Source organism: Coregonus clupeaformis, chromosome 29 (genome assembly GCF_020615455.1).
Source record: "Coregonus clupeaformis isolate EN_2021a chromosome 29, ASM2061545v1, whole genome shotgun sequence".
Classification (NCBI taxonomy): Eukaryota; Metazoa; Chordata; class Actinopteri; order Salmoniformes; family Salmonidae; genus Coregonus; species Coregonus clupeaformis.
In genome coordinates, this window is record NC_059220.1 from 5577298 (window position 1) to 5600885 (window position 23588).

The 23588-nt window shown below is 44.8% G+C and overlaps 2 protein-coding genes across 4 annotated transcripts in view; both read left to right on the top strand.

The window, feature by feature from the left end:
• The window catches only part of LOC121544581 (mitogen-activated protein kinase kinase kinase kinase 5), a 141913-nt gene extending 129876 nt beyond the window's left edge, over nt 1-12037 (top strand). For both annotated transcript variants that reach the window (XM_041854541.2, XM_041854542.2), the window contains 3 exons: nt 725-795; nt 10192-10247; nt 11235-12037. In XM_041854541.2, the coding sequence (XP_041710475.1) occupies nt 725-795; nt 10192-10247; nt 11235-11322 (215 nt within the window). In that variant the 3' untranslated portion in view covers nt 11323-12037. The remainder of the gene's footprint in view (nt 1-724; nt 796-10191; nt 10248-11234) is intronic.
• Nucleotides 12038-17104: 5067 nt separating this feature from the next.
• Nucleotides 17105-23588, top strand: part of LOC121544586 (son of sevenless homolog 2-like) — a 74140-nt gene continuing 67656 nt past the window's right edge. For both annotated transcript variants that reach the window (XM_041854545.2, XM_041854546.2), the window contains exon 1: nt 17105-18223. In XM_041854545.2, coding sequence (XP_041710479.2) covers nt 18140-18223 — 84 coding nt within the window. In that variant the 5' untranslated portion in view covers nt 17105-18139. The remainder of the gene's footprint in view (nt 18224-23588) is intronic.

Consider the following 23588-nt stretch of genomic DNA (forward strand, 5'->3'; position numbering starts at 1 on the left):
GTTATGATGTGTATCGTAACAGTGTTATGATGTGTATCGTAACAGTGTTATGATGTGTATCGTAACAGTGTTATGATGTGTATCGTAACAGTGTTATGATGTGGATAGTAACAGTGTTATGATGTGGATAGTAACAGTGTTATGTTGTATATAGCAGGGTTCCCCAACTGGTTTTATTTGGCCCCCCCAATGTATTTATTTTGTGGAATTTTTATTGTTGGACGTAGAAGACTGTAAAAATACCAGCAAATCAGCTCCAAGTGATTTTAATTTAAGAAATCAGTTCCCAAGTATTCCCACGCATAATAGAGAGACACGTGATCGTATACAAATGTAAGCAAGGTTTGAAATGATTGTTTTTGTCAAACATTGTCTGTTTCGGCTTCTTGCGATCAATTTGCGGTCAACAAATTATTTGTAATTATATGTTCCGGCCCCCTGACCATCCACTCCAGAACAAAATCAGCCCGTGGCTGAATCTAGTTGATGATCCCTGGTGTATAGTAACAGTGTAGAAACATGTATGATATCTGCTTTATTGAGGAAAGGTTTACGTGTAATGACTGATGTGGTTGTTTTACCTACCTAGTTGAATGCACTGACGGATGCTCTTGATAAGAGTGCCTGCTAAATGATCAAAATGTAATGTAAAAAAAAAAAAAAAATGCTGATATCCTTCCTATTTTCACTGACGTCCCTGAACCCTTCTCTCCTCCTGCTCCAGTGTGCCTCCAGGACAGTGTTCTGGCCTTCTGGAGGCACGGCATGCAGGGAAAGAGCTTCAAGTCCAACGAGGTAGGTGTTACTATAGTAACAAAACCATTCAGTCACGTCGGTAACCATACAACCAGACTCTAAACCTGTTTGCAATATGTTGACCACGCTAAATGTAAATATGATTATGGCATGGTGGAGAAAGGCTCGACAATACAGTTAAAGGTGCTACACTGGATATTTTTATTTTATTTTATTTTTTTATTGTAATTTCAGAAAATGTCAATAATATATTTGCAGTAAAAGTGGCTAATAGGCTAGCGTATCTATTTATGTAGCAAGCTAAAAACACGGAGCCTAACGTTAGCTAGCTAGCTAGCTGCTAGGAGGATGTCATGTCATGTCATTGGAGGAGTGGGTGAGTGACTGACTTTTTTCCCCTCATATCGTTTTTCGGTGGCTATACACAGCTAGAGATGCAGGTGTCATTTGGTTAGCTAGCAAGAACTTGAACGACTGTTATCAAGTTAGCATATCTCTTGAGTTCGCAAATTCACTCTGGCTATCTACTCCGATTTCAGAGCACTCTCATCTGAGTGTGCCAGAGTGCAGAATAACTGATGAATTTACGAACGCCCAACACCCGCTGAATATGATCGGTGTCAGTAAACGTAGGCAAGAAAAGTAATAGTTAGCCAAGAACACTCTAGAAAACATGTAAACAGCCTAACCAGCTCAGTTAGGACAAGTAAAATGGTGAGGTGTTCTCTCATTTGTGTCTGGAATTAGCTAGCTAGCGAGCTAGCCAACTTCAGCCAGTTAGCTTTGGTGCTTGGTTGGGCCAAGCATGCAACATTGGCAGGCAAGCTGCAGAATGACTAGTAGGCTAAAATTCCCCATCGTTTATCAGTGCAATTTTGATAGCCAACTAGCTGAAAAAGTTTGAGAGGGTTATCTAATGTTCCTTCGTTAGATTTTAGCTCATCTTGCTCTGGCTAGCATTAGTTGTTGATATTGTTGTTGTTGATGTGCATAACTGAGGGAGAGAGAGCCTACCTTTTCATGGTTGTTTGATCAATAGGACTGTAAAGTTCCCAAATGTAAGAGGACTCCCGTGGTGTTTACATATTTGCAGAAATCCATTCAGGTTTATTTTGTGGCTTTTTGGCGAATTCGTTCTAATTATCTAAAGTTGTGCTGTTGTAACTGCCTGTAAACACGAAGTCCAGTTCAAAGTGAATGATGCCAGGCCTATGTGGGAAATGGCTTGTTTGCATAAAGGGCTACTGTAGCTCTGATTGGCTATAGCGCACCGGCCTGAGTAGACTCCGGTCCTGGACAAGACAGATGTTTTTATTCGGTTTTATTTACTGCAGTGTCTATTAATTGTCCAAACGCACGGCCGCTTTCCCACTCTATATTGCTATAGAATTTTCACAAATGCCTTAGTATACGAAATTCCCAAACATTCAAAAAAAATTATGAAAATGTGAAAATGACCATATCTAAGTGCTCGCTTGTCAGGACATGTTTTTAAAAAGTGTCATATTCTTCATGGGCGTGTATATTAACAGATTCTAATAAGATTTCTTGTTGCTAAAATGCTGTCAGTTCCACTTTAAATCTACATAGGAGGGGGAATTTAAACCACCGGTCAAATGTAGTCCAGGTTGACCTCATGATCAGTTCCTTTCCCAGACTGAGGAACTAGCATGTGGTTAGCTACAACCTAGGTGTTGGCTGTCTCTATGGTAGTGTCTATACTCCAGTCTCTATGGTAGTGTGGTAGTGTCTATACTCCAGTCTCTATGGTAGTGTGGTAGTGTCTATACTCCAGTCTCTATGGTAGTGTGGTAGTGTCTATACTCCAGTCTCTATGGTAGTGTGGTAGTGTCTATACTCCAGTCTCTATGGTAGTGTGGTAGTGTCTATACTCCAGTCTCTATGGTAGTGTCTTTACTCCAGTCTCTATGGTAGTGTGGTAGTGTCTATACTCCAGTCTCTATGGTAGTGTCTATACTCCAGTCTCTATGGTAGTGTATATACTCCGGTCTCTATGGTAGTGTGGTAGTGTCTATACTCCAGTCTCTATGGTAGTGTCTATACTCCAGTCTCTATGGTAGTGTGGTAGTGTCTATACTCCAGTCTCTATGGTAGTGTGGTAGTGTCTATACTCCAGTCTCTATGGTAGTGTGGTAGTGTCTATACTCCAGTCTCTATGGTAGTGTCTATACTCCAGTCTCTATGGTAGTGTCTATACTCCAGTCTCTATGGTAGTGTGGTAGTGTCTATACTCCAGTCTCTATGGTAGTGTCTATACTCCAGTCTCTATGGTAGTGTATATACTCCGGTCTCTATGGTAGTGTGGTAGTGTCTATACTCCAGTCTCTATGGTAGTGTCTATACTCCAGTCTCTATGGTAGTGTGGTAGTGTCTATACTCCGGTCTCTATGGTAGTGTGGTAGTGTCTATACTCCAGTCTCTGTGGTAGTGTGGTAGTGTCTATACTCCAGTCTCTATGGTAGTGTGGTAGTGTCTATACTCCAGTCTCTATGGTAGTGTGGTAGTGTCTATACTCCAGTCTCTATGGTAGTGTGGTAGTGTCTATACTCCAGTCTCTATGGTAGTGTCTATACTCCGGTCTCTATGGTAGTGTGGTAGTGTCTATACTCCAGTCTCTATGGTAGTGTGGTAGTGTCTATACTCCGGTCTCTATGGTAGTGTGGTAGTGTCTATACTCCGGTCTCTATGGTAGTGTGGTAGTGTCTTTACTCCGGTCTCTATGGTAGTGTGGTAATGTCTATACTCCAGTCTCTATGGTAGTGTCTATACTCCAGTCTCTGTGGTAGTGTCTATACTCCAGTCTCTATGGTAGTGTGGTAGTGTCTATACTCCAGTCTCTATGGTAGTGTGGTAGTGTCTATACTCCAGTCTCTATGGTAGTGTGGTAGTGTCTATACTCCAGTCTCTATGGTAGTGTCTATACTCCAGTCTCTATGGTAGTGTGGTAGTGTCTATACTCCAGTCTCTATGGTAGTGTGGTAGTGTCTATACTCCAGTCTCTATGGTAGTGTGGTAGTGTCTATACTCCGGTCTCTATGGTAGTGTGGTAGTGTCTATACTCCAGTCTCTGTGGTAGTGTGGTAGTGTCTATACTCCAGTCTCTATGGTAGTGTCTATACTCCGGTCTCTATGGTAGTGTGGTAGTGTCTATACTCCAGTCTCTATGGTAGTGTGGTAGTGTCTATACTCCAGTCTCTATGGTAGTGTGGTAGTGTCTATACTCCAGTCTCTATGGTAGTGTCTATACTCCAGTCTCTATGGTAGTGTGGTAGTGTCTATACTCCAGTCTCTATGGTAGTGTGGTAGTGTCTATACTCCAGTCTCTATGGTAGTGTCTATACTCCAGTCTCTATGGTAGTGTGGTAGTGTCTATACTCCAGTCTCTATGGTAGTGTGGTAGTGTCTATACTCCGGTCTCTATGGTAGTGTGGTAGTGTCTATACTCCAGTCTCTATGGTAGTGTGGTAGTGTATATACTCCAGTCTCTATGGTAGTGTCTATACTCCGGTCTCTATGGTAGTGTGGTAGTGTATATACTCCAGTCTCTATGGTAGTGTGGTAGTGTCTATACTCCAGTCTCTATGGTAGTGTGGTAGTGTCTATACTCCAGTCTCTATGGTAGTGTGGTAGTGTCTATACTCCAGTCTCTATGGTAGTGTGGTAGTGTCTATACTCCAGTCTCTATGGTAGTGTGGTAGTGTCTATACTCCGGTCTCTATGGTAGTGTGGTAGTGTCTATACTCCAGTCTCTATGGTAGTGTCTATACTCCGGTCTCTATGGTAGTGTGGTAGTGTATATACTCCAGTCTCTATGGTAGTGTGGTAGTGTCTATACTCCAGTCTCTATGGTAGTGTGGTAGTGTCTATACTCCAGTCTCTATGGTAGTGTGGTAGTGTCTATACTCCAGTCTCTATGGTAGTGTGGTAGTGTCTATACTCCAGTCTCTATGGTAGTGTCTATACTCCGGTCTCTATGGTAGTGTGGTAGTGTCTATACTCCAGTCTCTATGGTAGTGTGGTAGTGTCTATACTCCAGTCTCTATGGTAGTGTGGTAGTGTCTATACTCCAGTCTCTATGGTAGTGTGGTAGTGTCTATACTCCAGTCTCTATGGTAGTGTGGTAGTGTCTATACTCCGGTCTCTATGGTAGTGTGGTAGTGTCTATACTCCAGTCTCTGTGGTAGTGTCTATACTCCAGTCTCTATGGTAGTGTGGTAGTGTCTATACTCCGGTCTCTATGGTAGTGTGGTAGTGTCTATACTCCAGTCTCTATGGTAGTGTCTATACTCCAGTCTCTATGGTAGTGTGGTAGTGTCTATACTCCAGTCTCTATGGTAGTGTGGTAGTGTCTATACTCCGGTCTCTATGGTAGTGTGGTAGTGTCTATACTCCAGTCTCTATGGTAGTGTCTATACTCCAGTCTCTATGGTAGTGTGGTAGTGTCTATACTCCAGTCTCTATGGTAGTGTGGTAGTGTCTATACTCCAGTCTCTATGGTAGTGTCTATACTCCAGTCTCTATGGTAGTGTGGTAGTGTCTATACTCCAGTCTCTATAGTAGTGTGGTAGTGTCTATACTCCAGTCTCTATGGTAGTGTCTATACTCCAGTCTCTATGGTAGTGTGGTAGTGTCTATACTCCGGTCTCTATGGTAGTGTGGTAGTGTCTATACTCCAGTCTCTATGGTAGTGTCTATACTCCAGTCTCTATGGTAGTGTGGTAGTGTCTATACTCCAGTCTCTATGGTAGTGTCTATACTCCAGTCTCTATGGTAGTGTGGTAGTGTCTATACTCCGGTCTCTATGGTAGTGTGGTAGTGTCTATACTCCGGTCTCTATGGTAGTGTGGTAGTGTCTATACTCCGGTCTCTATGGTAGTGTGGTAGTGTCTATACTCCAGTCTCTATGGTAGTGTCTATACTCCGGTCTCTATGGTAGTGTGGTAGTGTCTATACTCCAGTCTCTATGGTAGTGTCTATACTCCGGTCTCTATGGTAGTGTGGTAGTGTCTATACTCCAGTCTCTATGGTAGTGTGGTAGTGTCTATACTCCGGTCTCTATGGTAGTGTGGTAGTGTCTATACTCCAGTCTCTATGGTAGTGTGGTAGTGTCTATACTCCAGTCTCTATGGTAGTGTGGTAGTGTCTATACTCCAGTCTCTATGGTAGTGTGGTAGTGTCTATACTCCAGTCTCTATGGTAGTGTGGTAGTGTCTATACTCCAGTCTCTATGGTAGTGTGGTAGTGTCTATACTCCAGTCTCTATGGTAGTGTGGTAGTGTCTATACTCCAGTCTCTATGGTAGTGTGGTAGTGTCTATACTCCAGTCTCTATGGTAGTGTGGTAGTGTCTATACTCCAGTCTCTATGGTAGTGTGGTAGTGTCTATACTCCAGTCTCTATGGTAGTGTGGTAGTGTCTATACTCCAGTCTCTGTGGTAGTGTCTATACTCTGGTCTCTATGGTAGTGTGGTAGTGTCTATACTCCAGTCTCTATGGTAGTGTGGTAGTGTCTATACTCCAGTCTCTGTGGTAGTGTCTATACTCCAGTCTCTATGGTAGTGTGGTAGTGTCTATACTCCAGTCTCTGTGGTAGTGTCTATACTCCGGTCTCTATGGTAGTGTGGTAGTGTCTATACTCCTGTGGCTCATCTCAGTGATAACAGGTCTGACACAGATTGTGTCCCAAATGGCACCCTATTCCCTATGTAGTACACTACTTTTTGCCCTATTGGCCCTGGTCAGAATTAGTGCACTGTATGGGGATTAGGGTGCCATTTGGGACGCATTCAAAGCAGAGGTCAACAGGCTTCCCCACAACACTCCTTCCTGTCTCCTCCTGTTGACAATGCCACCGGTAGGGTGATGTAGGGTTATGTGTGGCAACTCTGTCAGGGTGGGAAATTAACACAGTGGCTGGTGGATGCACACATTTTACCGGTCACTGAAATGTTTTACCGGCCACTGAAATGTTTTACCGGCCACTGAAATGTTTTACCGGCCACTGAAATGTTTTACCAGCCACATTTTTCTCCTAAATAAATAATGAAGATCAATCACAGAAAATGCATGCACATGTTAAACAGCCAATCATTTTGAATCAAAACTTGCGTGGATGTCCAATCAGAGAAGCGCAAATGTGTATATATAAAAAACTGCTCAGGAATGCTCTGTGAGTGTGGCTGGTAAGAATAGACATTCAACCAGCCAATGCCAAAATCTACCAGCATGTGGCTGGTGTTCATTCCCCACCCCGAACACTCTGTTAGACATGACCACCTGTGACAACAGCTAGGCTGGAGTCCTTAGCCTGACAGAGACCCAACTGGTTAGGGTAACCTACCCGGGTTACCCAGGGTCCTGATGATGAGGAGAACAAGGCCTTTAGGTGGCCAGGGAGGTGCCTGCTGGAGCGATCAGCCAGCAAGGCACCATATCAACAGAATCACACAGGAGACAGAGAGAGAGGGGAATCATTTAACACCCCGCCTTCTCCCTCTGTTGTGCAGCTGTTTCATTTCTGATTGAACAGGAGTACTGCATGGCCGATGACATTTTGACAGGCTAACACATTGTTCTCCACCCTGGCACACACACACACACACACACACACACACACTGTACTGTAACGCCTTCTGTTTCAGTTCAGTCATACACAACACAACCCAGTGTGTGTGTGTGTGTGTGCTGTCTGTCAGACTGTAGCAGTGAAAAGACTGGGCCGGGTGGCTATCACTTTTCATAAAAACAGAACGGCTCGTACTGATCTCTGGACTTTTATTGTGTGTGTCGCTGTGTGTGTGTGTGTGTGTGTGTGTGTGGTGCGCCTTGTGATCAGGTTATCATGAGATCCTCTGTGAAAAGCTGACAACTTCATTACTTGCAGGTGTACACAGTGACACGTAGCTTAATGTAGCTTAGCCTAATGTAGCCTAGCCTAGCTTAATGTAGCCTAGCCTAATGTAGCCTAGCCTAGCTTAATGTAGCCTAGCCTAATGTAGCCTAGCCTAGCTTATTGTAGCCTAGCCTCTGTGTGTGTGTGTGTGTGTGTGTGTGTGTGTGTGTGTGTGTGTGTGTGTGTGTGTGTGTGTGTGAACCCAGAGTACATTAAGCTATTATCTCCTGGCCTCATCTACAGTTGAAGTCTGAAGTTTACATACACTTAGGTTGGAGTCATTAAAACTTGTTTTTCAACCACTCCACAAATTTCTTGTTAACAAACTATAGTTTTGGCAAGTCAGTTAGGACATCTACTTTGTGCATGACACAAGTAATTTTTCCAACAATTGTTTACAGACAGATTATTTCACAATTCCAGTGGGTCAGAAGTTTACATACACTAAGTTGACTGTGCCTTTAAACAGCTTGGAAAATTCCAGAAAATGATGTCATGGCTTTAGAAGCTTCTGATAGGCTAATTGACATAATTTGAACCTGTGGATGTATTTCAAGGCCTACCTTCAAACTCAGTGCCTCTTTGCTTGACATCATGGTAAAATCAAAAGAAATCAGCCAAGACCTCAGAAAAAAATTGTAGACCTCCACAAGTCTGGTTCATCCTTGGCAGCAATTTCCAAACGCCTGAAGGTACCACGTTCATCTGTACAAACAATAGTATGCAAGTATAAACACCATGGGACCACGCAGCCGTCATGCTGCTCAGGAAGGAGACGCGTTCTGTCTCCTAGAGATGAACGTACTTTGGTGCGAAAAGTGCAAATCAATCCCAGAACAACAGCAAAGGACCTTGTGAAGATGCTGGAGGAAACAGGTACAAAAGTATCTACATCCACAGTAAAACGAGTCCTATATCGACATAACCTGAAAGGCTGCTCAGCAAGGAAGAAGCCACTGCTCCAAAACCGCTATAAAAAAGCCAGACTACGGTTTGCAACTGCACATGGGGACAAAGATCGTACTTTTTGGAGAAATGTCCTCTGGTCTGATGAAACAAAAATAGAACTGTTTGGCCATAATGACCATCGTTATGTTTGGAGGAAAAAGGGGGATGCTTGCAAGCCAAAGAACACCATCCCAACCGCGATGCACGGGGGTGGCAGCATCATGCTGTGGGGGTGCTTTGCTGCAGGAGGGACTGGTGCACTTCACAAAATAGATGGCATCATTAGGAAGGAAAATTATGTGGATATATTGAAGCAACATCCCAACACATCAGTCAGGAAGTTAAAGCTTGGTCGCAAATGGGTCTTCCAAATGGACAATGACCCCAAGCATACTTCCAAAGTTGTGGAAAAATGGCTTAAGGACAACAAAGTCAAGGTATTGGAGTGGCCATCACAAAGCCCTGACCTCAATCCTATAGAACATTTGTGTGCAGAACTGAAAATGTGTGTGCGAGCAAGGAGGCCTACAAACCTGACTCAGTTACACCAGCTCTGTCAGGAGGAATGGCCCAAAATTAACCCAACTTATTGTGGGAAGCTTGTGGAAGGCTACACAAAACGTTTGACCCAAGTTAAACAATTTAAAGGCAATGCTACCAAATACTAATTGAGTGTATGTAAACTTCTGACCCACTGGGAATGTGATGAAATAATTAAAAGCTGAAATAAATCATTCTCTCTACTATTATTCTGACATTTCACATTCTGATAATAAAGTGGTGATCCTAACTGACCTAAGACAGGGAATTTTTACTAGGATTAAATGTCAGGAATTGTGAAAAACTGAGTTTAAATGTATTTGGCTAAGGTGTATGTAAACTTTATGGTGTGGTCTACTGTGGTTATGGTGTGGTCTACTGTGGTTATGGTGTGGTCTACTGTGGTTATGGTGTGGTCTACTGTGGTTATGGTGTGGTCTACTGTGGTTATGGTGTGGTCTACTGTGGTTATGGTGTGGTCTACTGTGGTTATGGTGTGGTCTACTGTGGTTATGGTGTGGTCTAGTGTGGTTATGGTGTGGTCTACTGTGGTTATGGTGTGGTTATGGTGTGGTCTACTGTGGTTATGGTGTGGTTATGGTGTGGTCTACTGTGGTTATGTGTGGTCGTGTGGTTATGGTGTGGTCTACTGTGGTTATGGTGTGGTTATGGTGTGGTCTACTGTGGTTATGGTGTGGTCTACTGTGGTTATGGTGTGGTCTACTGTGGTTATGGTGTGGTCTACTGTGGTTATGGTGTGGTCTACTGTGGTTATGGTGTGGTTATGGTGTGGTCTACTGTGGTTATGGTGTGGTTATGGTGTGGTCTACTGTGGTTATGGTGTGGTCTACTGTGGTTATGGTGTGGATTGTAAAGTGTGTTAGTATGGCTGTAAAAGTGGTACAGATTTATATTTTTCCATGTAGCTCCTCAACAGTTCCCTGTATGGAACACTGTGTATGTTACCGTGTTCATTCGTGTTCCTCCTTTTTGCTTCTGTGTAATGAAGTGTTCCATTACTTCATTAATGTACAGGTCACCCAGGAGATTTCTGATCCCAGCCGAGTCTTCCGCCTCCTGGGATCTGACAGGTGGGTGGTGCAAGAAATGATTATCTCCGTCTTTAACTCTTCACTGACTCTTACCTGTCCTCTTTCTTACCTGTCTCACCTCCCCTCTTTCTCTCACATCTATCTCTTTCTCTCTCGCTCTCCCCCATCTCTCTCCTCTGTTTTTCCTCTCCACTTCTCTAGTTGTATAGATTATTTATGTAGTGCCCTTTTGACCTCTAGTAAGCCGTAGAGGCAGGGCTGGTAGCAGGGCTGGTAGCAGGGCTGGTAGCAGGGCTGGTAGCAGGGCTGGTAGCAGGGCTGGTAGCAGGGCTGGTAGGTAGCTGCTATCTCCAGGGAGCCAGTGTCCTTCCACAGGGTCCCTGTGTTTAACCATCGCCTGGAAACCACCAAACATCCCATAACTCTCTCTCTCTCCTGAGTCCTTCCGAGTCCTCTTCAGACCTCTGTACAGAGATAAGAAGTCCCCCCGGTGTCTCTCTCTCATTCACCCGGTCCACTTCCATTCCTATGACGAGGCAGGTGCCCCAGATCAAATCAACAGTCTTTAAATCATTCACTATGATAAGAGCCTGAGTGGGATAAGTCATTGTAATCTCAACATTATCAGAAGAGGCTTGAAAACCTCCACATATTATACATGCGACTCACACATTACAGCTTCAACGATTCACCCACTGGTTGGTTACACTATCTGATTCAGTGCCTAGGCATGCAGCAGAGTGGGAACCATGAAAAGGCAGGGAAGTACCTAGCCTCCACACTGTCAGGCAGTGAGTGCAGCAACCAGTCCTCCTCAAATATAGAAACCACAATGTGATTTTAACTCCCATTTGAAATGCAGCCAGTCCTCTTATCTTGATGCCTGCTGCTCTCTCTGAACCGCGAATAATTTCTATCAATTCTATTCTGTTGTATAAATTGGACCTGGCTGGCAGCTATAACCTGCAGTGTTCATGTGTGTTACTGATGTGCTACTGCTAACTGACATCTCTCTCTCTCTAACAGGGTGGTGGTCCTGGAGAGCCGGCCCACTGACAACCCCACAGCCCTCAGCAACCTCTACATCCTGGCTGGACATGAGAACAGTTACTAGCCCAGTCCCTGTTACTGAGAACAGTTATTAAAGCAGTCTGGCCCAAAGACCTGCCCCAGTCCCTGTTACTGAGAACAGTTACAAAAGCAGTCTGGCCCAAAGACCTGCCCCAGTCCCTGTTACTGAGAACAGTTACAAAAGCTGTCTGGCCCAAAGACCTGCCCCAGTCCCTGTTACTGAGAACAGTTATTAAAGCAGTCTGGCCCAAAGACCTGCCCCAGTCCCTGTTACTGAGAACAGTTACAAAAGCTGTCTGGCCCAAAGACCTGCCCCAGTCCCTGTTATTGAGAACAGTTATTAAAGCAGTCTGGCCCAAAGACCTGCCCCAGTCCATGTTACTGAGAACAGTTACAAAAGCTGTCTGGCCCAAATACCTGGCCCGGTCCCTGTTACTGAGAACAGTTACTAAAGCTGTCTGGCCCAAAGACCAGTCCCTGTTACTATCCCTGTCTGGCCCAACCCTATCAACCCTTCACTCAGCCTCTCTGATCACCAGTAACCCTATCATATTTAGTGCACTAAAGAGGTAATAGGATGTAATTTGTGACGCAGTCACGGGGGACAGTGAAGCTTCATGCAAAAACCCTCCTCCTTCCTCAACATGGATCTTCCAACAAACTGTTCACCTCCTCTCCAGCCCTGTTCATCTCCTTTCCAGCCCTGTTCACCTCCTCTCCAGCCCTGTTCACCTCCTCTCCTCTCCAGCCCTGTTCACCTCCTCTCAGCCCTGTTCACCTCCTCTCCTCTCCAGCCCTGTTCACCTCCTCTCCAGCCCTGTTCACCTCCTCTCCAGCCCTGTTCACTTCCTCTCAGCCCTGTCCACCTCCTCTCCAGCCCTGTTCACCTCCTCTCCTCTCCAGCCCTGTTCACCTCCTCTCAGCCCTGTTCACCTCCTCTCCTCTCCAGCCCTGTTCACCTCCTCTCCAGCCCTGTTCACCTCCTCTCCAGCCCTGTTCACCTCATCTCCCCAGCCCTGTTCACCTCATCTCCCCAGCCCTGTTCACCTCATCTCCCCAGCCCTGTTCACCTCCTCTCCAGCCCTGTTCACCTCCTCTCCAGCCCTGTTCACCTCCTCTCTCCTCTCCAGCCCTGTTCACCTCCTCTCCAGCCCTGTTCACCTCCTCTCCAGCCCTGTTCATCTCCTCTCCAGCCCTGTTCATCTCCTCTCCAGCCCTGTTCACCTCCTCTCCAGCCCTGTTCACCTCCTCTCCTCTCCAGCCCTGTTCACCTCATCTCAGCCCTGTTCACCTCCTCTCCTCTCCAGCCCTGTTCACCTCCTCTCCAGCCCTGTTCACCTCCTCTCCAGCCCTGTTCACTTCCTCTCCAGCCCTGTCCACCTCCTCTCCAGCCCTGTTCACCTCCTCTCCTCTCCAGCCCTGTTCACCTCCTCTCAGCCCTGTTCACCTCCTCTCCTCTCCAGCCCTGTTCACCTCCTCTCCAGCCCTGTTCACCTCCTCTCCAGCCCTGTTCACCTCATCTCCCCAGCCCTGTTCACCTCATCTCCCCAGCCCTGTTCACCTCCTCTCCAGCCCTGTTCACCTCCTCTCCAGCCCTGTTCACCTCCTCTCTCCTCTCCAGCCCTGTTCATCTCCTCTCCAGCCCTGTTCACCTCCTCTCCTCTCCAGCCCTGTTCACCTCCTCTCCTCTCCAGCCCTGTTCACCTCCTCTCCTCTCCAACCCTGTTCACCCCCCTCTCCAGCCCTGTTCACCCCCTCTCCAGCCCTGTTCACCCCCTCTCCAGCCCTGTTCACCCCCTCTCCAGCCCTGTTCACCCCTCTCCAGCCCTGTTCACCCCCTCTCCAGCCCTGTTCACCCCCTCTCCAGCCCTGTTCACCCCCTCTCCAGCCCTGTTCACCCCCTCTCCAGCCCTGTTCACCCTCTCCAGCCCTGTTCACCTCCTCTCCTCTATAGCCCAGAGTCCTTTACTCACTATGGGCTAAACTGATGGACTGGACTGGTGGAGCAGAATGCGGGCAGGAAAGGTTCAGACCAACGGACAGTCTTCCTCTGCAGCTTCCTCTTCCACTTCTTCTGGTCTCAACCTGTATTACATATCAACTGAAATTCTGCAACATCTCGAGGTGTTACTGAAAATCAGTACCATAATAATTCAGACATTTAGGTCTGGTAGCAAATGGGAGTGAATAAATGGGAGTTAATACATGGGAGTTAATACATGGGAGTTAATACATGGGAGTTAATACATGGGAGTTAATACATGGGAGTTAATACATGGGAGTTAATACATGGGAGTTAATACATGGGAGTTAATACATGGGAGATAATACATGGGAGTTAATACATGGGAGTTAATACATGGGAGTTAATACATGGGAGTTAATACATGGGAGTTAATACATGGGAGTTTGTTGTATCAAACAGTCCTTTTTTACAAGCAACAGACTGTCACGGGTCTGGTTGCCGATTAACTCTGGTCTAGGACGATAGTACGGCTTGCTAACGCTGAGCCTCGACTAGTGGGAGATTTCCAGCTATAGTTTAACTAATATAGAATGGTTCACATAGAAAATCATTTAAACGTTATTTATTCATTTCAAAACAATATTAGGGTATGTTGGATTTACTGGCCGTGAGAGAGTTCACTTTTTTTGTTGAAGTTTTATCATATTTTCAATTCACTTGAGGTGTTGTCGTTTCATCCAAACCGTTTGAATGTTGGTCAATCTGCCTAGCATCGTTGGGTTCTTTTACCTCATAGACATCTGATGTACAAATATGTTTGATGTACAAAGATGTCATCTGTACAAAGATGTCTGATGTACAAATATGTTTGATGTACAAATATGTTTGATGTACAAAGATGTCTGATGTACAAAGATGTCATCTGTACAAAGATGTCAACTGTGTCCCAAATAGCACCCTATTCCCCAGGGCTCTGGTCAAAAGTAGTGCTCTGTATAAGGTTAGGGTTAGATGGTCATCGCAACTAATGTCTTGGGTACAGTCATATGATTCAATGTCAGGAATTGCTACGGTTTCATCGACCATGAAACCGACCAGGTTATAAAGGAAATTAACCCAAGGATGCTAGTCAGATTAAAGGTTTAAAAAGGGGTTTTACATGGCATGATGTCACTGTCAGACCGATGTTAACAGCAGACACATTTTAAAACTTTTAGGATGAAACAAGATAAAGGTTGACATTGAAGTTGAAAATAAGACAAAACTTTGAAAGCGTGAACAAACCCTTTAAGCAGAGAGGGACAGGGTGAACAAACCCTTTAAGCAGAGAGACTGTTGCAGTAGTCATGCTGACAGTTGGATCCAGCTCAGCCAGGCCAGGAATGACCTTAGCCTGGGTGCCGGTCAGTTTGTGCTCTCTTGCCAACTCTTTATGGGATTCTCATGCTTGGAGTTGGCGAGAGAGCACAAACAGACCGGCACCCAGGCTAGGCTGAACTACCTTCCTATCCAGAGGTTGCTAAGCAGCTTTGGGTTACTTTTATGGTTACTGATATGTAATGTAGGCTACGTCTGAAATGGCACCCTATTCCCTATATAGTGCACGGGCCCTGGTCAAAAGTAGTGCACTATATAGGGAATAGGGTGACATTTGGTCACAGCCATAGTCTCTCCCGCTTGGTTGCATTTTAGAAAGTTGAATATAGTGTAAAATGTAGTTTTTTTTTCTTTCTTTTTTTAACTATTACTTGTATTCAATATTTGTACCATGTAAGCACTTTTGTACATTTTCTTTTTTTATTTAAATGACAAAAAAGGGAAATGCTTTAGTTTTCGTAACATTGGCATTCCCTTCGCAAAACTTTTAATGTATGCAGTTTTTGTAATAAAAAATAGCTATTGTTAACAATACACACTTGCTGTCATTCTACTTATGAACTACCAGTATATGTAGGCTATACCCTGATGTGCACTAGCCTGGTCCCAGATTTGTTTGGCAATTACCATAGAAGTTAGAAAGATGGCAAAAACAGATATGGGGCCAGGGCAGACTAGTTGTATGGAAAGAACTGATACAGTATTAGGTAATGTTCAGTTGAGTCAGTTGCTTTTCAAAGTTATTAGATGATGATCCACTGGGGAGAGAATAGATGATATTATACTAAACAAAAATATCACCTATAAAAGCAACATGTAAAGTGTTGGTCCCATGTTTCATGACCTGAAATAAAAGATCCCAGAAATGTTCCATACACACTAATTTCTCTAAAATGTTGTGCACAAATGTGTTTACATCCCTGTTAGTGAGCATTTCTCATTTGCCAAAATAATCCATCCACCTGACAGGTGTGGCATATCAAGAAGCTGATTAAACAGCATGATCATTACACAAGTGCACCTTGTGCTGGGGACAATAAAAGGCCACTCTCAAATGTGCAGTTTTGTCACACAACACAATGCCACAGATATCACCAGTTTTGAGGGAGTGCGCAATTGGCATGCTGACTGCAGAAATGTCCACCAGAGCTGTTGCCAGATAATTGAACTTTCATTTCTCTACCATAAACTGCCTCCAACGTCGGTTTAGAGAATTTGGCAGTATGTCCAACTGGCCGCACAACCACCGACCACGTGCAACCACGCCAGCCCAGGACCTCTGCATCCGGCTTCTTCACCTGCGGGATCGTCTGGAGGTGGTGCTGAGGTGTTCACCTCCTCTCCTCTCCAGCCCTGTTCACCTCCTCTCCAGCCCTGTTCACCTCCTCCCCAGCCCTGTTCACCTCATCTCCCCAGCCCTGTTCACCTCATCTCCCCAGCCCTGTTCACCTCCTCTCCAGCCCTGTTCACCTCCTCTCCAGCCCTGTTCACCTCCTCTCCAGCCCTGTTGACCTCCTCTCTCCTCTCCAGCCCTGTTCATCTCCTCTCCAGCCCTGTTCACCTCCTCTCCTCTCCAGCCCTGTTCACCTCTGCAACCACGCCAGCCCAGGACCTCTGCATCCGGCTTCTTCACCTGCGGGATCGTCTGGAGGTGGTGCTGAGGAGTAGTTATATGTCTGTAATAAAGCCCCTTTTGTGGGGAAAAACTCATTCTGATTGGCTGGGCGGCCTGGCTTCCCAGTGGGTGTGCTTGCCAAGGCCCACCCCTGCCCAGTCATGAAATCCATAGATTAGAGCCTAATTTATTTATTTCAATTGATTGATTTCCTTATATGAACTGTAACTCAATAAAATCTTTGAAATTGTTGCATGTTGCTTTTATATTTTTGGTTCAGTTTACCGTATTTGTACGATTATGTTTGGCTATATTGATTTTGTGAGCAAGGTCACTTTCTGTCCACATGCGGGTAGGATCTTACAGTACAGTAGCCAAACTGCACAATGATAGAAGTTGGCTCAGTGAAATCATGTCGGTGTGATCGAGGCGTAAGATAAATGGAATCATTGTGAACGCAGCTGAACGTTTTTTGGGGTCGTCGTGATTTCACAGCCGAGGCCGTGCAAGAAATCCTGTCGGTGAATGATCCGCCATCACAGGCCCCTGAGAATGTGTAGGGATGTATTTTGGAGTGGACTGTGATTGAAGAAGTGGGATGGGTTTTGTTAGTTGACGTGTTTAATTTTGTATGATGTCGTTTTCCCCTTTTCTCGCAATGTTTTTTTTTATTTTCTCATTCAATACCCCGTCCAGCTGGTGGCGGTAATGTACCATTAACATTCGACGTTAAACCCCATCGAAGAAGAAGAAATGTGGAAGACGTTCCCAATGAAGTAGAACAAATGTAGACTTAGTTGCAGAGTGATTTAGGAATGCAAAAAAAATTTTTTGAGACTGTCTTTGATTTTTATAAGCTATTCAAACTGTCATTTTACTTTGATAACCTAGGTATCCTCTTTCTTTTGGTCGAAACCCATAAAATAAGATGAGGCGCAAACTTGTGCTCCCACACTTTCACTGGACAAAAGAGGCGATCCCTCCCTGCGCTTACGCAGACGCACTGGCTGTCTACGCAGGACGCAAAGCGAGCAAGTGAAGGGCCGAGATTCAGCAGACACGCACGGACCTTGAGTTGGGAGTTGAAGCAGGGACGAACATCTCCAAAGATTACAAAAACACATCAACAAGCGCTTATTGTGCAGCTGGACACTGGCTAAACATGCCTCGGACTATTCTAGTGGGATTGTTCTTGGTTTGCGCGAATAACCAACGCGGAAAAGATGACGGGTTATGAACTAACTAGAAGTCTCATCTTTGGAATTGAATGAAGAGTCTTGTGCCACACATAACTCGGAGTGCACCACCAAGGCCATGACAGAGGCAGCCTTTACATACAGATGTGTTCTCGGTCTCTAGCTACCGGATAATAGCTATCAAACTTAAGTTACAATAGGCATACTAGCTATACGTTTAGTCATGACAGCTAACTGAAATAGCTAGCTAGCTGGCTAGCTATATGTTTATTTTGGTAGCTAGCTATCTCAGATAGCATAGAGCTAGCCAGTTAGCGTAGCTAGTTGACGAACAACTTGTTTATTAGCTAGCTAACTACGCCCGAGGAGCACCTGAGCTCGCTAACGTTAGCTAATTAGCTAGCGCACCAGGCGAGCTAGCATTCTAGTCTGACAATCACGTTCTAGCTAACTAGCCTATAGGCTTTTCACTTTTTAAATGTGCTAACTTACCAGTAACGTTAGCTAACGGTAATATATACATGGTTTTTTTTGTAACTAGTTAGCATTACCTTACTCGACTTGGTGTATGGTTTAGCTAGCTAGTCTTCTATTAGCTTAGCTAGTTCAAACTCACTTTTCCACGGTGCCTGGACTGACCAACCCACAAGGACTACCCGGGGCCGATGCTTACAGTCCACCCCGGATCACGGCAACGTAAGGAGCCATGCAGCCGCAGCAAATATACGACTTTTCAAGTGACGAGAACAGTCACAAATGGCGAGGCCTCTTCGTGCAAGCGTTGCGAAAGGTAACAACATTTATCAACTTAACTATGAACACATCTCAAACGTGGTTGTTAGTTGGCGAGGTGATGGAAGCAGTAGCTACTGACTTGTCTTTATTTTTAAATACTTTTTATGTTCCTAAAATGCCCACTGTAAATTATACTGCAGGCCAACAAAATATGCAACTTGGCTCAGAGTCAGAGCGTCAAATGGCTACATGTTGCAGGCAGAAACCGGTGTGTATTCATTACTCCTATTCTGTTGCAAAACTTTTTGCAACAAACAAGTTTACTCCAAACGGAAAACATTTAGAAACGAAAACGAGTTTCTATTGGACAAATTCAGGTAGTTCCATCTCTGCTCTGTTTGCTTCCGTTTGTTAAACGTAAACGCTTTCAGTTGCAAAACGTAATGAAAACACCCCTGATAATGGTACTTCCTTGTTATCAACAAGATCATGTTTTCCACTCTTGTTTTGGAAGCAGGCCTAAAAGTGAAAACGAGAGTGATGTCATCTTCCTATAGCCCTAGTTGAGATAAGAGCCAAACAGAAATGAGTGATGGCTCCTTGACAGTCAGTTACTACCACATAGTGCAGCATTTGCCTTGTGTAAAATGTTGTCACAAACCATAAATCTATCCCTCAGCCCCTCACAATATGCATTAGCCACAATATGCATTACTAGGCGAAAGCAACACAAGTCCAAGTTTAGTGTTTCTGAAGTCACAGGTTTGCCTCAAATGGATTATTTCCACTGTGTTTTGAGGAAGTATCTCTAGATGACAAGCAGCTTCGCAGCATAGTACTGTCAATATCTTGATAGCGATTGACATGACAGTTTCATCACTGATGTGACTAGGCTATTGGTTTAAACAGAGGCTCTTCTTGCAGCGGTATATCAGTGAAGATTATTATTCTTGCAAATCTCCTACAGTAGCAGCCAGCCAGGTCCACTGTAGAGAGCAAGCCAAATGAGTTTAGCCTTGCTCAAATGCACCCCATCCTTGCTTATTCCAACCCAATAAGACACAACCAAACTCTCAGTATTCCACTTCATATTTTGGCGGTCAGTTTTATTCATGTCTTCGTCATATTTTAGTATCTCAGATCAAGCCAAATGAAGTGGTGCATTTTTGAAGGTTCAGCTCAAATGCACCCAATCCTGTAGGTTTACACCAGGGCTGTCCAAACCAGTTCCTGGTGCGCTACTGTCCTGTAGGTTTTCGCTCCAAACCCAGTTGTAACTAACCTGGTTCAGCTTAATCAACTAGCTAATGATTAGAATCATGTGTGCTATGTTATGGTTGGCGTGAACCTACAGGAGGGTAGCTCTCCAGGAACAGGGTTGGCGAGCCCTGGTGTAAACCTACAGGAGGGTAGCTCTCCAGGAACAGGGTTGGAGAGCCCTGGTGTAAACCTACAGGAGGGTAGCTCTCCAGGAACAGGGTTGGCGAGCCCTGGTGTAAACCTACAGGAGGGTAGCTCTCCAGGAACAGGGTTGGCGAGCCCTGGTGTAAACCTACAGGAGGGTAGCTCTCCAGGAACAGGGTTGGAAAGCCCTGGTGTAAACCTACAGGAGGGTAGCTCTCCAGGAACAGGGTTGGAGAGCCCTGGTGTAAACCTACAGGAGGGTAGCTCTCCAGGAACAGGGTTGGAGAGCCCTGGTGTAAACCTACAGGAGGGTAGCTCTCCAGGAACAGGGTTGGAGAGGCCTGGTGTAAACCTACAGGAGGGTAGCTCTCCAGGGTTGGCGAGCCCTGGTCCAGGTTATTTATCTGGTCCTGATCGAGCATTGAGCTGCAGCTGTCTCGGATTGGAGTAGGGATGTAGGGTTTCCCCTTCTCTAAATAGACAACTTGATTTTCACAAACCTAATTGAAGCTTACGAGGCGGAAAACATTTTGAGCCAGGAAGACGTGTGCAGTCTGTCTCCCTGTGGCCGACGCACCTCTCTCACTGGGTTGAGCTGATATGTTCCTCTTTCTGTCTTATTTTCTCTCTCTCTCGTTTGAACCTGTGACCCATACAGACTCGTAACCCAGCAAGCTCTGCTGTGTTTTGTTAAAAAGAAAATGTATATATCAATTTTAGTTTATTTATGTATCTATACACTCGCCGGCCAGTTTATTAGGTACACACATCTAGTACTGGTCTGTCTGCCTCTCTGTCTGCCTGTATGTCTGAAGCATAGCTACATATCTGACCATGTATAGAGTCTCATGGCCGTGCTCTGACTTCAGACTCCTAACGGTTTTATAGGTTTGTCTATTTGTAGAGTTGTCCTGATGTGGCTTTTGTGTTGAAGTGCCACTTCTGGGTTGAGAGGGCATGGGGGGGTGGGGCGGCATGTCTAGACTGAAGTGGTACAGCTTTGTCCTAGTCAGCAGCACACAGTAGATTAATGTAACAGTTTTGTAACGTTTGCTGTCAATCCTAATCATCAAATTGGTTAACCAACTGCTTCTGCTTGTGAAGCTGACAGACGTTCCAATACAACAGAAACAGCCTGTCTTTATACACAAAGCTGTGTGTGAATGAGCCTGGGGAGGTTGTGAATCTGGCTGGTGTTTTTATTAGACACCAAACAGAAGAAAATTAACTCAAACAGGAAAGGACTACTTAAATGCTCTTATCGGTTGCAAAATGTTTAAAATAAGTTGATTTCCGTTGCATGCCCTAATGAACAGGACCCTCCCAGGTGAACTGAGGTGGTGGGTTAAGTTTTGGTGTTTGTTTCCCTGCCCTGGGGGGGAAGACGGCCTGTCACACAGAGAGAGAGAGACTGACGTAGGAGAGGTTTGTTATGGTTTTGACTAACTGTGAGTCACTTTCTATCTTTAACAGCTGTCCTGAGGGGCTTTCCTGACTAGGCAGGAAGAGGAAGTAGTTTAAAGGTGTCCGCATGCTTCCTATCCGAAACAGTTCGTGCATATATTATGACGATGTTTTTGTTAGTTTTGGTCTTCGACAAGGGGTTTTTCGGCTGTACGTGCACGTTTCTTTTCTTGAGGCAAGCCAAAGTTTGGTAGCTGTAGTCTACTCCCATTCGTCTGTGATTATTTGCTATTATTTGCTATTTTTTATTTTTTACTTATCTATTTTTTTTTACTTAACAATAAAAAATGTATTCTTAAAAACGGCATTGTTGGTTAAGGGCTTGTAAGTAAGCATTTCACTGTAAGGTCTACCTACACCTGTTGTATTCGGCGCATGTGACAAATAAAATTGGATTTGATTGGTCAACAGTAGGGATTCTTCAATGAAGTGTTTATCATTCAATTACACTCATTTTCATGCACATTATTTCACTTGAGAAATACTGCACCAATCATCTTCGTTAAATGTACAATTGTGCGACTTTAAGATCTCCCCGGAAAATGTCACAAATAATGACAGATTTCTTGAGTTATTTTAGATTAATTCTGACTATTTTGAGGAAATGCATACTGGCTACGGCGTCTCAAGATGGACAAACAGTACTATTGCCGCTTTTTTTATTGTTTTTCAAGCCAAGGTCTTTTTAAGGGAGTATGCGAGGCGCAGACGTTCAATTCGCCGTGTTCTGCTAGGAGCAAACCAAACCTAGTATTCAGACCATCCTCTCAGCTAGCCTGGTCCCAGATCTGTTTGTGCTCTTGCCCTACTCCATTGCTCATGATCAAACCAAACATGACAAGGAGTTGGCATGGTGGCACAAACCAATCTGGGACCAGGCTCTCAGCAGCACCCCGTGGTTATTACTAATAACTTATTAGAATGTTCTGTAGGTGCAGGATGCAACACCATTGTAAGTCTCTCTTGTCTATCAACACCACAGCTGCTTAGAATATGCCCTTAAGATCAAACACTGACTGAACCAGCCACTCACTACCAGGGCTGAAGGTAGCCTAGCGAGTTAGAGCGTTAGGCCAGTAACAGAAAGGTCGCTAGTTCGAATCCCCGAGCAGACAAGGTGAAAAATCTGTCGGTGCTCTTGAGCGAGGCACTTAACCCTAATTGCTCCAGGGTCGCTGTTGATAATGGCTGACCCTGGCCGTGACCCCACTCTTTTATTTTATTTTATTTCACCTTTATTTAACCAGGTAAGCCAGTTGAGAACAAGTTCTCATTTACAACTGCGACCTGGCCAAGATAAAGCAAAGCAGTGCGATAAAAACAACACAGAGTTACATATGGGGTAAAAAAACATAAAGTCAAAAATACAACAGAAAATATATATACAGTGTGTGCAAATGTAGCAAGTTATGGAGGTAAGGCAATAAATAGGCTATAGTGCAAAATAATTACAATAGTATTAACACTGGAATGCTAGATGTGCAAGAGATTATGTGCAAATAGAGATACTGGGGTGCAAAAGAGCAAAATAAATAACAATATAGGGATGAGGTAGTTGGGTGGGCTAATTTCAGATGGGCTGTGTACAGGTGCAGTGATCGGTAAGGTGCTCTGACAACTGATGCTTAAAGTTAGTGAGGGAGATAAGTGTCTCCAGCTTCAGAGATTTTTGCAATTCGTTCCAGTCATTGGCAGCAGAGAACTGGAAGGAATGGCGGCCAAAGGAGGTGTTGGCTTTGGGAATGACCAGTGAGATATACCTGCTGGAGCGCAGACTACGGGTGGGTGCTGCTATGGTGACCAATGAGCTAAGATAAGGCGGGGATTTGCCTAGCAGTGATTTATAGATGGCCTGGAGCCAGTGGGTTTGACGACGAACATGTAGTGAGGACCAGCCAACAAGAGCGTACAGGTCACAGTGGTGGGTAGTGTATGGGGCTTTGGAGACAAAACGGATGGCACTGTGATAGACTACATCCAGTTTGCTGAGTAGAGTGTTGGAGGCTATTTTGTAAATGACATCGCCGAAGTCAAGGATCGGTAGGATAGTCAGTTTTACGAGGGCATGTTTGGCAGCATGAGTGAAGGAGGCTTTGTTGCGAAATAGGAAGCCGATTCTAGATTGAACTTTGGATTGGAGATTCTTAATGTGAGTCTGGAAGGAGAGTTTACAGTCTAACCAGACACCTAGGTATTTGTAGTTGTCCACATACTCTAGGTCAGACCCGTCGAGAGTGGTGATTCTAGTCGGGTGGGTGGGTGCCAGCAGCGTTCGATTGAAGAGCATGCATTTAGTTTTACTAGCGTTTAAGAGCAGTTGGAGGCTACTGAAGGAGTGTTGTATGGCATTGAAGCTCGTTTGGAGGTTTGTTAACACAGTGTCCAATGAAGGGCCAGATGTATACAAAATGGTGTCGTCTGCGTAGAGGTGGATCTGAGAGTCACCAGCAGCAAGAGCGACATCATTGATATACACGGAGAAAAGTGTCGGCCCAAGAATTGAACCCTGTGGCACCCCCATAGAGACTGCCATAGGTCCAGACAACAGGCCC